This window comes from Salvia hispanica, chromosome 2 (assembly GCF_029641045.1).
Source record: "Salvia hispanica isolate PSC_SH4W2 chromosome 2, Shi_PSC_v1, whole genome shotgun sequence".
In the NCBI taxonomy this organism is placed as follows: Eukaryota; Viridiplantae; Streptophyta; class Magnoliopsida; order Lamiales; family Lamiaceae; genus Salvia; species Salvia hispanica.
In genome coordinates, this window is record NC_142693.1 from 389,852 (window position 1) to 404,282 (window position 14,431).

Genomic DNA, 14,431 nt, shown 5'->3' on the forward strand with positions numbered 1-14,431 from the left:
TCACAACTCATTCAGAAGAGAATTGAAAAACAAGGAAATTAAAAGAAAACAAGAGCGACACTTAGCTGTTACTCCAGTAAAAAGTGTCAGGCAAACCACAAATGAAAACCATGAATCCATCACAAAATGTAAGTGACAATAATCTAATAGTCAGACGGAAGACCAAGACATAACTACAAACACATAGGATCTTGTTCGATAAAACACAACAAAATCAATCCAAACTGTCATTCAATAACACCAGGGATAAAATGAGTACAACCGTCAAACTTTCTTGGTATGTAATTCGACAATGCTCTTTAAACAAGTCTCTGCTTCTTCACCTTCTTCTGCCAAACCTGTAAGGTAATTTTAATTTGCAATTTTTAGTGTGAAAAGGTAGAGGAAAACATATGTAAAAACATGACTAGAATTGGAGATGATGTCTTAGACAAATTTTATATATCCACATTCTCTACAATCATAGTAAAATATATATCAATCAAACAATGTGGAATTAATTGTTGGTGCAGCTGAATCTTACCGGCGTGAATTTGAGGAAATTTGCAATGGACAATAGTTCCTTCTTCACCACCTCGCTGTTTGGAAGCATCTCAAACTCAAACACAAATCCTTTCTCCTTTTACTTTCTTCTTCTTCTTTAGCTTCAGCTTCTTCGTCTTTAGCTTCAACTTCAGCTTCTCCATCTTTAGCTTCGACTTCAGCCTCTTCTTCAAGTTCATCTTTAGCTTCAACTTCAGCTTCTTCTTCAACTTCATCTTCAACTTCTTCTAATTCAGCTTCATCACGGAAACATTGGGTATTATAAATAAAATCTCGTTGAGAGGAAATATACGTAGCTTTCAATTAACCATTTTGCGATAATTGTGTGCAACTTAGTCCTGCAAGTTGATCTACTAAAAACTGATTAGCTCCAAACTAGTTGATGCAATTTCGAAACATTACAAGTTCATATCTATTTGACTTTTAACTTAAATTTGAATTCTAACATTTTTATTGGCCTTTCCAATCACAGCACAAAAAACCTGCATATTTTGTTTCTTCATAATCAAAATCCTAAAGATCATTGCCAGCCAAATGAGTCCTAATTAAATACTAATATTTGGACCAAGCATTTGCACCCAAAATTCTTATCCTAAAGTAGCATCCACCACAAATCACAAAAGACTGAAACATGTGAAATATATATCATCCATCAATTAAAATAAAAGAAAATACACCTTTAATATAAAAAAAGAATAGTAAATACGCACCTGCAGGGTTACCCGAATTCAGCAATGCACGTATTTCCGTGAACGGCATATCTGTAAAATACAACAGATGATACTAATGAGATGCAATTGCAAAAAAGAAGGCAGTTAAATCGAAAATTTAAAGGATGGGTATAAAGCTAAAATAATTACTGTACTACATAAAATTGGATATTTACACTATCATCTAAATTTAAACAACACAAAAGGAGTAAGTGAATTTCTGAAAATTAGAATTTTGACAGATGTAGTCTCACATATACTGTAATATTGTTTCTATAGAAACAAACAAGAATTCAAAGATAATTCATACTCACATATTTGTTCTCCATTAATGATATACAATCTTTTGTAATCCCAGCGACACCTTGCATTCATACACTTTAACCATTGAGGTAAGCTGTCCATTACAATAGTCTCCAACTCCAAGTTATAAAGACTAGTAAAATGTTGAAGTGATTCCACCAGATTTACCCAAGTACTAACTTTGATCCCCTTCAATGTTAAACGTCGAAGTGAGTGGGAGCTGCGTCTGCATGCTTGCAATAAGGCATGAACACTCTCAATTGATCCCCCCATACTTGCATCTAATTCCAACCATTCCAAGCTATTAAAAGAAGGTAGGATATCAACTAAACAAGTGGGCATGAATTGAGGAGCACCCCTAATTATCAAATCTTTTAGATGGGGCGATTTTCGGAGGCACTCAATTATTTCAGGTAGATTCTTTAGGCTACTCACACTGTCCAACAACAGAGTCTTGAGCGGGGATCCTATCATTTGACATGGAATATACAGCAAAGCATTGCATCCCCAGATTTTCAAGCTTTCGAGGCACTCCTTTATAATCAACTCCTTCATATGTGGACACCCATATATATCTAACTTCTTCAAATTTGGACACTCCTTTGTAATCAACTCCTTCAAATTTGGACAATCACTTATAAACAACACATTCAAATTTGGACACTCCTTTATAATCAACTCCTTCAAATTTCGACAATACCTTATAAACAACGTATTCAAATTTGGAAACTCCTTTATAATCAACTCCTTCAGATCTGGACACTCATATATATCTAACTCCTTCAGATTTGGACACCCCTTTATAATCAACTCCTTCAAATTTGAACACGTCTTTATCTTCAACTTCATCAAACTGAGGCAATCAATTATTCCAGGTAGATTCTCTAGGCTACTCATACTGCCCAACACCAGTTTCTCGAGCGAGGATCCTATCATTTCACGTGGAAATCCTTTCAATTTGGGGCAGTACTCTATCTTCAAGCGTTGGAGCTGAGGAAATACCTCGACGTCACTTGATTCTACTTCTGCCCACTCTGTTAGCTCTACCATTGACGCCAATTCGAGTATTTTGAGAGCTGGAAAAACAATACGTGTCAACCCATTCTCTAATCCATAGAATGAAGAATTTATGGACTTCACATTCCTCAGTTGTTCCAATCGGAGAGTCCTGAGATTTGGCAACTGCCCCAACATTGGGATTTCTTCACATTTATAGCAGTGTACGAGATATATCTCAGTCAAATTGTTAAGTGGTACACAAGAGATTTCACCCACTTTTTCAACTTCCATCTTTCGAGTCCATAATGGAAATCGTTTTCCCTTGTATCCTTTAATCCCTAACATCTTCAAATTTGTGTGAGGTTGAAGCCCTTCCAACACATTCTCATCTTCACTAGTAATTTTACCTTCTCTATTTTCACCCCATGTCAAACACAACTCCAATAATTTTGAATTGGCAAATAGACTTGCTTTCTCAGCCTCTTCCTTGTTATCCACCCTTTCAAGCTTCGAAATTATCAGATTTCCTTTGAGATCATTCAAACTTCCGAGCTCTTCGATTTTACATCCATCTTTGTCACCAACTTCAAAATACTCCAGTGTTTGGAGAGAAGTTAATCTCCCAATCTCAGCAGGCAACTCTACACCATCACTAATATAAAGATGCCTTAAATTAGTCAAGTACTTCAAAGTACTTGGAAGTTTCCTTAAAAAATAATTCTCTGCTCTCAATGTTTGCAAGTGAACCAGTTTACCAATCCAATCCGGAAGATATTTAATTCTCGAATTGTTAATATCCAGAACTCTCAAATGTATCAACTTCATGATTGAACTTGGCAACTCCTCAACTGTATCACTTCCCAAAGTTAAAACACGAACACTTTGAAAGTCTGAGAACATGATGCTATGATCCATGGATAATAGAGTCCGCAAATATTTTGCATTTTGTTTTAGGACATCAATTGAATTTTCTTCAAGACTCATGTAGCGAACTGGGGATATGCCATCTGCATTATGAGAACCGGCTAAAACAGAAGATGCAAGATCATGCACAAGATCGTGCATCACACAACTTTCCACATTTCCATAATAATCTCTTTCTGCAATTTGCAGTAAAGAGTTGTGTAGAAGAACATTGATAAAGTTGTCTCCCACAGATTCCATGTCATTGCCTACGAGAAATCCTTCTGCCATCCAATACTCAATCAATATCTGCTTTTCAATTCTATGACCTTTCGGAAAAATCGAACAATATGCAAAACACTTCTTGAGTGATGGTAGAGACAAATTATCAAAGCTCAACTTCAATATCTTTCTGATGTAATTTCCATCATCTTGTGAAAGCCAATTCTCTTTGATCGAGCGCCATTCTGCTTCAGATTTTTTATTGTGTAGTACTCCACCGACTACCCTGGCAGCTAAAGGCAAACCTTGACATTTTTCTGCAATCACCGTCCCAATGGCCTCAAATCCCAAAGGAACATCCTCTTTTCCAAAGGTTTTCTCTTTGATTATTGACCAACAATCTTCGTTTGATAATCCTTCAAGCTCGTGTTTATGAAGTGCCCCAACAGTTGAAGCAACCTCCTTCTTTCTTGTGGTAACAACAATCGCATTACCCTTAGTAGAAGTAGCACCCAACAAGGAATCGATGAAACCTTCTTCCCATGTGGGAAGATCTTCATTCCATGTATCATCAAGAATCAGTAGATAAGTTTTATCTTTCAAAACTTCTTTTAGAATTTTCGTAATATCTTGCTTACTCATCTCAGCTTCAACCTTTTCAGGAGCCAACTCTTTGAGAATTTTCTTGAGAAGAGCAGTTGGTACAAAAATTTGAGAAACATGCACCCAAATATGTGATCCAAACAGTTTCTTTTCTTGTAAAAGATGAAAGACTTTCCTAGTCAAAGTTGTCTTCCCCAATCCTCCCATTCCCACAATGGCATGGACAGAAACACATTCATCAGACGTGATACAATCGGTAAGCTTTTTAACTATTTCTGACATGACCTTATCTCTTCCAATAAAAATTGGATCAAGAGTGGATGAGGCTGTTTCACGAGCAGCATCAGGCAAAGTGGGCACATTGGTGGCAAGAATCTGTGTGAGGCCTAGGTCAGCAGCCTCTTTGTTAATGACCTCCAAATCCTCATTAATTTCTTGGATGCTAAGAGCCATACTTCGGGAACGTGAAAAATTAACACATGGTGAGAAGCATGATAGCACCTTTTGCTTCATGGGTATGATGGGCATGATGGGGTTGATTTGTTTGCAGAGGTGATGATAGCTGAACTCATCCAAAACGTTGTCAGCATCAAATGCAGCATTTTCAAGCTTCTTGAGCCAGCTTTTGACAGCATCACCGGGATTAGTATGCTTCTCTGCATCGTTCAAGAATTTCTGGAGGGTACCCAAACGCTCAGTCAGTTTTTCTGCTTCTTTTTTGAGGCCTCGGACAAGTAAGTAGTCATTCTTGGCTTGGTCGATGAGGTTTTGAACAACAACTTGAAGGACGGTGGCCACAGCTTCTCCCTCCATTCTTTCATAGAGAAGGGAGATAAGAGTTTAGGAATGGAAATGTAATATATAACAATTACCACAGTGAGAAGAGCTTAGGTATTTTCAAATCTGCTTTATGAATTGTTATTCAAAATTTTAAATCTGCATATATAACAATTACCAAACCAAATTTTCACCGACAATTAATGCAAGTTTATATGGGCATGCCTGATGAAAATTCTTAACTACTTAAATTAAATTATAAAAATACTATCAAATTTGAATTTGATTAACAAATACTACCTCCGTCCCCCAAAATTTGCTACACTTTGACCCGACACGGGTTTTAAGAAATGTAATGGAAAGTGAGTTAAAAAAGTTGGTGGAATATGGGTCCTACTTTTAAAGTATTAGTTTTATAATAAAATGTGAGTAGGAATGAGTTAGTGGAATATGAGGTTCACTATCAAAAATGGTAAAAGTGAAGTGTATCAAATTTTCAGGGACGGACCGAAATGGTAAACTGTATCAAATTTTTCGGGACAGAGGTAGTACTAATTACGTGGCACATGGGTTATAATAATTTAAAATTTTGAATTGTTTTGACCGGGCCTATCTTTGTTACCTATTTGGGCTTCAGTATGTTACGGGCCTGAGAATAAGATTGCCCAGTTGCGGTGATTGGGGCTTATTATTGGAATGAATTTCATACTACAATTTCACATGTTGTTCTATAAATATTTTTACTGATTCTATTTAAATATATCACTTTTGTAGCACTTAATACTTTGTTGATACAATTAGATTAAGTATAAAACACTATTCCGAAATGAAGTTCAACTTGTATGCCACGACTAGACATGTTCGTCTTTCCACATTATTAATTATTTTAATATCAGATCGATGACAATTTTTATTTTTATTGTTTCTATTTGAACATGATTAGAGTTCGGGAGTTATATCCGCTTTAACATTATCGAGCTCGTGTCAAATTCCACCTAAAGTCGTCAGAGGAGGATGGGCCTGCGACTAGTATGTCATTAACGGGAGATGGATCTTCGGCTGTGTTAAAAAACATAGCAGAGGCTGTTGTGGTTAAAACGCACAGCAATGCTCATGTACACGCACTCCATGCTATATACATTCCTCTTTTTATACTCACACTTGTTATAATGTGCATGATAATTGCACTCGGGAGTATTTAAGTGAAGGAACTGCAGTATTTACATTGATATTTCCATGATTGGTTTGGGTGAGAGTTGATTGGGTCATTTTATGAGTCGTTATTTTTGTGGAACCTATTACCTATGTACGTAATGTCTATCTTGCTCGAGGACAAGCAACAAGACTCGGACCGCATGCATTGCATACAAAGATCACGGCCCATGCATTTTGATGTCTCAAGAGTCGAACATTTCAATCGACCAGGTGAAAGAGTCCAGAACATTTCACCCGACTGAATGAAACGTCACATATCATGACACATTTCCACTTTTGGGTGATTCTATCTAGGTTTTCACAAAATATGAAAAATCTTTTAAAATTCCAGTTTTAGGAAAAACGAGTAACCATTTTGCGGGTTTGAAAACGCGAATAGGCTACGCGTATTTAAACACGCGAAACAACAACGCGTGTTTTTATCTAAAACTCAAGCAAATTAAACATAAGTATTGTTGCACAATTTGTTAAAGTCGTCACCAGTTTTTTGTGAGGGTGCAGGCTCGGACCCTAACTCCAACAAATTTCACTTTTACACTCAAGTATCATTCAAACTCATTTTGAAAACTATTTTTTTTCAAATATTTTGAATAACTCTTATTTTGTATGATCACTAAATTTTTTCTTCAGTGCATAAGAGTAAAAAACTAACAAAATTTCATGTATATATATGAGATCAATTATATATATGATAATTTTTAAAATATACGTTTTTAATAAATTTACAAAATTATAATTTCTTCTGTTTCTTTACCCATCTTGGTAAATTTCATTTGAAATTATTTTGTAAATATTTATTTTTCAAATATATATTGAATAATTTACATTTATTAGAAAGATGTAAATTTATATTATTGAGTGTACAAAAAAAAAATAACAAATTCTCATTTAAAGTTAGTTGAAAATATTTTAAACAATTTTCATTTTTCAGAAATATCCAAATTTATTTTCTTGAGTGATAACAGCAAAAAATAAAAATTTTACATTTATATGATTAACATAATAGTTAAATAATTTAGAGTAAAAGGAAGAAAATAATCCCTTTAGTTATGTGGAAAAAATTGATGGAGGAGGGACCACAGTCTCACATAAAACAAATGAGTCCTTAACCAAAATTTGCTTTCAAACGTGCGTAGCTGTTTCGTGTGTTTAAAAAGTGTACCCAGTCGCATTTTTAAACACGCGAAACGGATATTCGTTTTTTCCTAAGCCGGAATTTAAAAAAAAGGTTCTCATTTTGGAACCTATATTGTGTAGTCTCCCCAAAGTAGAAAAATCGACACTTGACTAGTTGACCTTTAAATTTTTTAATGAAGATCTCTGCATATGCAAAAACCCTAGCGCAAAAGTATGATTTATTAAACTTGTGGCATTTATAATAATCAAATGACAAATCAACATCATAAATCCATTTAAATTTAAAACTAAATCAAAAAATCACAAACCAGCAAAGTAAGAAAGGCCAAGATCCCTCAATGAATGGGTAGAACTATTAGGAGACATACCTAAGAGTTCTTCTCAATATATTTTCTTCTTCCTCTTTGCTTCTGCAGATGAATATTGTGAATAGGCAATGAAATTAGTTTCCTCCTTGCACATGTAATATGATTAGACTGAATTAAAATAATACTCCCTCCGTTCCACTTTAGGAGTCCCGGTTGATTCAGGCACATGTTTTAAGAAAAAAATGTTTGAGTGTGTAATAAATAAATATTGTAGTGGATGTTGGGACCCACTTTTAATTGATTGTCCAATAAATAAGTGTTGTAGTGGATGTTGGGGCCCACTTTTAACACTTTTTTATTAGTTGTAGTGGATGTTGGGACCCACTTTTAACATTTTGTAGGCATTTTTTATTAATTTGTGTCAACCGAGACTCCTAAATCGGGACGCCCAAAATTGATCAACCGGGACTCCTAAAGCGGGACGGAGGGAGTATATATTTGGCATTGGTTACTGAATCGTTTGGCAGTGCCAAGATTCCCAGCTGTCATTACCACATAATTAAACATAATTAAAAAATTAGTCAGTGGCTTAATTGTCAACTCCAACATAAGACTCCAATTTTTGAGGTCATGAAATAAGACTCCAACATAAATATAATAAATAACAAGTGTGAATGTACAATTTTATATATATGAACACTCAACTATTAATTTTATATACCCACTTGACATTTTAATGTCATCGTGTTGACATTTTTAATACACTACATTGATGAGTTAACAAGTTAGCGACCAAAGAAAGTTAGCAATTTTTCACACCCCTATCCATTAGTACCACTAATAAAATTTGAACCCACTCCACACCTCTCCCCAACATGAAAGAACAAACAAAAACATGATAGCGTGCTCTAACAACCTATGCTTAAAGTTCATTACTCTTTAATAATATACTTAGTATAAATTTTTAAATTATTAAAATATATTAAGAGAATATCTTGGCTACTCTCGATTTCAACTTGATCAGAAGAAGTCAACTCGTTGAGGATTTTCTTGAAAAGAAAGATTGGATCAAAAATTTGAGAAACATGCACCCAAATATGTGATCCAAACAGATTCTTTTGTTTTAGAAGATGAAAGACTTTCCTAGTCAAGGTTGTCTTCCCCATTCCTCCCATTCTCACAATGGCAACAATAGAATTATACCTTCATCATTTGTGGTACTAGTGTTAATAACCTCAACTATTTCCGACACCAACTCATCTCTTCCAATGAAAATTGGATCAAGAGTGAGTGAGTCAGTTTCAAAATTAGGCAAAGTTGGCATCTCTTTGAGGCCAAGGTCGGCAGCCTGTTCATGAACGTGAAATATTAACGCATGAGAGTACCTTTTGTATCACGGGCTTGTTTTGTTTCCAAAGGAGATGATAGTTGAACTCGTCCAAAACGTTGTCAGCATCGAAGGCCACATTTGCAAGCTTTTGAGCCACCAGTTGACAGATCCACCGGAAGTGGTACGCTTCTCTGCATTGTTCAAGAATTCCTGGAGGGTACCCAAAGCACAATCAGTTTTGCTGATTCTTTTTTGAAAGTTGAAACCTTACACAAGTAAGAACTCTTTGAGCTGATAATTGTTTGAGTGAGAAGGGTTAGTGTTTAGGAATGGTCTATTGGTGCAGTGAAAGGAAGAGAGAGCTTTAGGAGTAAATAGAAATGGATAAGATTTGAATGTTTAGAAATGGAAATGGTCTATTGGTGCATGAATGGAAGAGAGAGCTTTAGGAATAAATAGAAATGGATAAGATTGAAGGCTCAAGAGCTCACAGCCTATCATTCTAGATCACACTCGTTTAACAATGTTTATTTACAAAATGTAAAGTGTGACTTCACATATAGTTTGGTGAGTTGGGTTAAAATATAAGATAAATATAATACTTTAATTAGTTAATCTGTGATATATAAAAATAAAGAAATAAATTGCATAAAAGAGGCAGCCAACTTTGTACATGACAGCTCGATCGACAAATTCATAATAGGGAAACTGCACATCGTCAAATTGAAGATCAATAGAAAATATCAATATATAAAAGGCATAGTGATAAATACCAGTGTGTGTTTGTGTCTTTACTTACATTGGAAATGGCTACAGTCTCCAGATATTCAAACATTTTCGTGGTTATTTTCACAAAATATCACTATACATTGACTATGAATGAACACAATTGTAAACCAAAGTAGCGCTAAAACAATTAATTGCAATTTTTAATCGTCTTTTAAAAAAACACAATTAAGCACGTAATGTAAACAAAATAGATAAGGAATAACTGAACAAAAGACAAATGAAAACATGAGAAGAAAAGAAAGATACCATTAAAAAGGAAAAAAAAGAAAAAATGAGAAGAAAGAGAGAAGAAAGCTATTACTATACATGATAACAGCTCAACATATACACCAAGGCAGCTCCCATCACAAATCTAAACTCTTCTTCACAGACAATGTGGCTAACATCAAAAGATACACACCTTTGTTAACCTTGCAAGCAGACAATGAACTACTCCTGCTAACAGCTGGATACAGTCGGATGCTGTTATCTCGTAGGTGGTTGGATAGGTGGGATACATGGGAGGCAATGAACCACCCGGAAAGGAATAATGAGGAATAACAGCCGGTGATATGTCTATGGGTTTAAAGATATCACTTTTAGGTGGGCTAGCTAAAAAGAAACTGAAGAGACGTCGCTGGGGGTTTCCGTCTCTAGAGCCAGCACATCACTAATGCTACACAGCCAGACAGCAAACTGTAGTAACCAATAACACCAAGAGCCTGCAACCAGAAGAAACAGGCATGATCAACCACAACATTTTAAATTGTTTGTGTTTTAATTCACATTAACTAAATAATAATGGACTGATTTGCAATATCTCATTAACTTTGGAAGTAACATCATATTTGGTTTTGTTCCCCATATATGGTAAGTATTGTTCCGTAGAAAAACCCTAAAATAGATTTGAGTTTGGTGTATGGTTGTAGTAGTTTCTATACAAAAAAAATTTGACACTGCTCTAATACAAGTCTATGCTTCCTCTCATTCTGCCAAACCTGTTGGGAAATTTTAATTTTCCATTTACAGTGTGGAGAGGTAGAGGAACATATATGTAAAAACATGACTAGAACCGGATATGCTGCCATAGAAAAAATGTATATATGCATATTCTGAAAAATCATATAAGAATAGAAACAAAATGAGGAGCAGAGGATGGTTGGTGAAACTAAATCTTACTAGTGTGAATTTGAAGATATGTTTAATGGATAATAATTCTTTTTTCATCTCCTCCCTCTTTGGAAGCACCTCAAACTCAAACACAAATCCTTTCCCTCTTTGGTTTCTTCTTCTTCTTCTTCTTAATCAAAATATATATCATCCACTATTTTCCATTAATATAAACAAAAAATTTTAGAGAATGCTAGTAAACACTCACCTGCAGGGTTACTCGAATTCAGCAATGTACGTAGTTCTGTCAACGGCATCCCTGTATAATACAGATGATACTAATGAGATGCAATTTCTATCACTAAAGTCCAGATTGTGGGGATAGGCATAAAAAATGTGGCTATGTAATTGTTTCTATAAAAACAAACAAGAAAAGATATTCATACTCACATATTTCTTCTCCGTTAATCACGATATTGAAAATGCTGACACCTGGGAAACGCCTTGCATTCATACGACGTAACCATTGAGGTGCTTTTCCATTCCAATAGTGTCCAAGTATATCGCTTGAAGAACAGTAAAATGTTGAAGTAATTCCGGCATATTTTGCCAACCTTGGATCCCCTTCAATCTTAAACGTCTAAGTGAGTGGGAGCTGCTTCTGCATGCTTGCAATAAGGCATCAACACTCTCAATTGATGTAACAGCCGCTTTTAATATTACCTTTTTACGTTAAGATTTTTGTTTTGAGAAGGCCTTGAGTAACTACCGTCTTTGTTTTGATTGGTTGCGATTGGAAATAGTGAATGATTAAATGGTTGTTGGTTAATTGTGTGGTGAAAGTAGTCGACGAGAATGACGTGTGATTCGTCAATGGGAAATTTGGGCGATCGTTTTCAACTACTTGGAATAACGTCCAAATTACTAAAATAACACACCACAATTTAATCAATGTTCTAAAATTAAATATTTGGGCCTATCACTTTTATCTATCTTGTCTTAGCCCATTTATCTTATTTCAATTTCAATTGGGCTACTTTTATTTAATTCCAATCCATATTTAAAAATCTGCAGTCAAATCCTTAGTCTAACATAATTTCTTCCTTCTCCTAAACCCCTACTACACGTTTCTTCACCAATACATACACTCCCTAAAATCTCTCCATCAACCAAATATATCAATATCTATCAGTTTTTGGTGTATAAATATTCCGCATTCATGATTCTTTCACATCCAAGTAACATCTGTGAGAAACCTACTGCAGTTCTTCTTCTCCACTCCAATAAAGGTATAATTTTTACCTTTAATTCAGTGTATACAAATTCTGTGGATATTAAATCCATAGCACCATATTTTCCTGTCACAGTGGAGAGGATTAATCGAGTAACCTGTGAATCCAAATTTTCTCATCAAATCCAATTTGGTCTCTTCATTCCAAAGGTATACTCCCTAATTTTTTAGAAATCCCCTGCTATCTAACATTCAAACATTCACATTAGATCACGGGTCGAAGCTGGAGTATATTGTTTGAATGTTTCTGCAACTTGTTGAAAGACACTCTGCTCCCAAAGTTTCGATCTTTAACGCGTTAGAAATTGTCTTTGCTTGTCTTCAATTCAATTCCTGGAAATATTTCTGCCTGACCATTAATAAGTGAAATCAAACAAATAGAATTCTTTAACAAAAGATTAAGAATGAAATAAAAAGGAGAGGGAACTTACCGTTGGGAGTAGCAGCGCCAGCGACGGTCACTGGCAATGGGGAAGAAGAAGATATGAGAGTTGGGATTTGTTACTGGTTTGTGTTTTGTAGAAGAATGGAACAGAGTGAGAGACTTGCTGTGTTGAGAAAGAGAAAGAGGTGTTAAAGTAGAGTTGAGACTTGATAGAGAGACGTGTAACTTGGGAGTATTTATGTTGAATTCTTTTAATTAGTGACTATATTCATTTAGTGTTGCGAAGGGAGTATTTACGTGTTGATGGATGGGAGATTCTCTTTTCCTTTTTAAGTATAGACGGTGATGTGAGAGTATATTAATATATATGTTGCTGACTCCTTTTCCTTATTTTAGTTTTAATGGATTTCTTGGGAACCATATGAATTGGACTGACCCATTCACTATCTAGGACCGAGTATATAATGCCTAGTGAAAGCAACTTCAAGATCTCCTTCATTATCTCTTTCCGCATATTGGAATTCACCTTCCTCTGCGAATCTCTATGTGCTTTGGCTCCTTCCTCCAACCTAATATGGTGCATGCAGACATCTGGACTTATCCCCACCAAATCTGTAAGGCTCCATCCAATAGCCTTTTTGTTTTTACTCAGCACGGCCAGTAGCCTTGCCTCTTGTTCTTCAGTCAGTCCGCTATTGATGATCACAGGGAATGAGTCTTCCTCCCCAACGTAGGCATACTTAAGGTTTGCTGACAACTTTTTTAATTCCACTTGTGGGGGTAGTGTGTCTGTAGGTAGAGGGTTTTTCATAGAATCCCCCTCTGGCTCTACTTCACTATCTGAGATTTCTTCCATACTGGCTGGTAGTAAAGCCCCTGCGGCTCCCGCGACCTCTGACTGTTGACAGAATTCCCTAATTGCTCCTTCGATCTCCTCGTCAGTCAATCCCCGGTTACTGATCAGATCGCACCATGCAGCTGCTTCCACATCAGCTTGTGCATACACATCCAAGGCTTGGAGTCTCTCTTGCAATAATTCGGTCTCAAGAAATTCTTGGACTAGGGGGTCAATAACATCAACATAGCATAGATTTTCAGAATCTATTGGTCTTTTCATGGTCTCATTGATGTCAAAAATAAATTTCTCACCATTAAAGTCAATACAGATTGTCCTTTCAGACATATTTACAATTGTCTTAGCTGTCCTTAAAAACGGTCTTCCTAACAATATCCCGCTAGACTCCCTAGCCTTTGGTTCACTCATCTTAATCACATAAAAATCAGCAGGATAATTAAAGTCTTGTATTCTGACCAACACGTTTTCTAACAACCCCTCAGGATTTATACATGACCTATCAGCCAGTTGGATCAACACCCTAGTGTTTGACAACTTTACTCCCTTTAACCGATTATAAATGGATAATGGCATAACATTGATAGATGCTCCTAGATCACACATTGCATGCTCGATTTTTACATCCCCAATTGTTATGGGTAATGTGAACATACCTGGGTCGGCTCTCTTGGGTGGTAGTTTCTTCTGCACAATAGCTGACGCTATCCCTTCCACCATGATTTTTCCATCCTCTTGTGCCTTCCCGGCTATGAATTCCTTGATGAACTTCCCAAGCGGGGGTAGTCTCACGGCTTGGAGGAATGGTATGGTAACATCCAGCTTCCCGAAGATTGACATGAAATCCACGGGTTTTCTTTCTTCCTCTTCGTAACAAATCGATATGGAAACGGTTTATCCCCTTTAGCCTCTTCAACAAGCCTCTGCGGACTTTCCTTTGGTGCCTCCTAGGTTCGAGGTCCCCACGTGGGTAT

General features: G+C 35.9%; 2 protein-coding genes across 3 annotated transcripts in view; both read right to left on the reverse strand.

The window, feature by feature from the left end:
* Positions 1-66: 66 nt before the first annotated feature.
* On the reverse strand, positions 67-9,499 carry LOC125201007 (putative disease resistance protein RGA4). 2 transcript variants are annotated; one of them, XM_089064572.1, is made up of 6 exons: positions 9,106-9,499; positions 7,781-7,822; positions 1,568-5,097; positions 1,254-1,304; positions 524-770; positions 67-338 (listed from the first exon to the last, which is right to left on the reverse strand). In XM_089064572.1, exons 3-5 carry the CDS (start codon positions 5,094-5,096, stop codon positions 568-570), a joined length of 3,783 nt encoding a protein of 1,260 aa, XP_088920698.1. In that variant the 5' UTR covers position 5,097; positions 7,781-7,822; positions 9,106-9,499; the 3' UTR covers positions 67-338; positions 524-567. The 2 variants fall into 2 exon arrangements, with proteins under 2 accessions (XP_088920698.1, XP_047954833.2); XM_048098876.2 differs by having other exon boundaries at positions 524-779.
* A 931-nt stretch (positions 9,500-10,430) lies between these two features.
* The window catches only part of LOC148931268 (putative disease resistance protein RGA4), a 31,871-nt gene continuing 27,870 nt past the window's right edge, over positions 10,431-14,431 (reverse strand). Inside the window, exons 3-5 of the mRNA XM_089063803.1 lie at positions 11,453-11,583; positions 11,197-11,247; positions 10,431-10,540 (exon numbers count right to left, since the gene is read on the reverse strand). Coding sequence (XP_088919929.1) covers positions 10,431-10,540; positions 11,197-11,247; positions 11,453-11,583 — 292 coding nt within the window. The remainder of the gene's footprint in view (positions 10,541-11,196; positions 11,248-11,452; positions 11,584-14,431) is intronic.

What these genes read in the sequence shown, in the direction of transcription:
- LOC125201007 (XM_048098876.2), bottom strand. Translation starts at nt 5,096, where the DNA reads ATGGAGGGAGAAGCTGTGGCCACCGTCCTTCAAGTTGTTGTTCAAAAC. An exon ending in CATTAATGGAGAACAAATAT is followed by an intron (nt 1,305 to 1,567) that starts GTGAGTATGAAT and finishes TGTATTTTACAG; the next exon opens with ATATGCCGTTCACGGAAATA. An exon ending in GAATTCGGGTAACCCTGCAG is followed by an intron (nt 780 to 1,253) that starts GTGCGTATTTAC and finishes TCCGTGATGAAG; the next exon opens with CTGAATTAGAAGAAGTTGAA.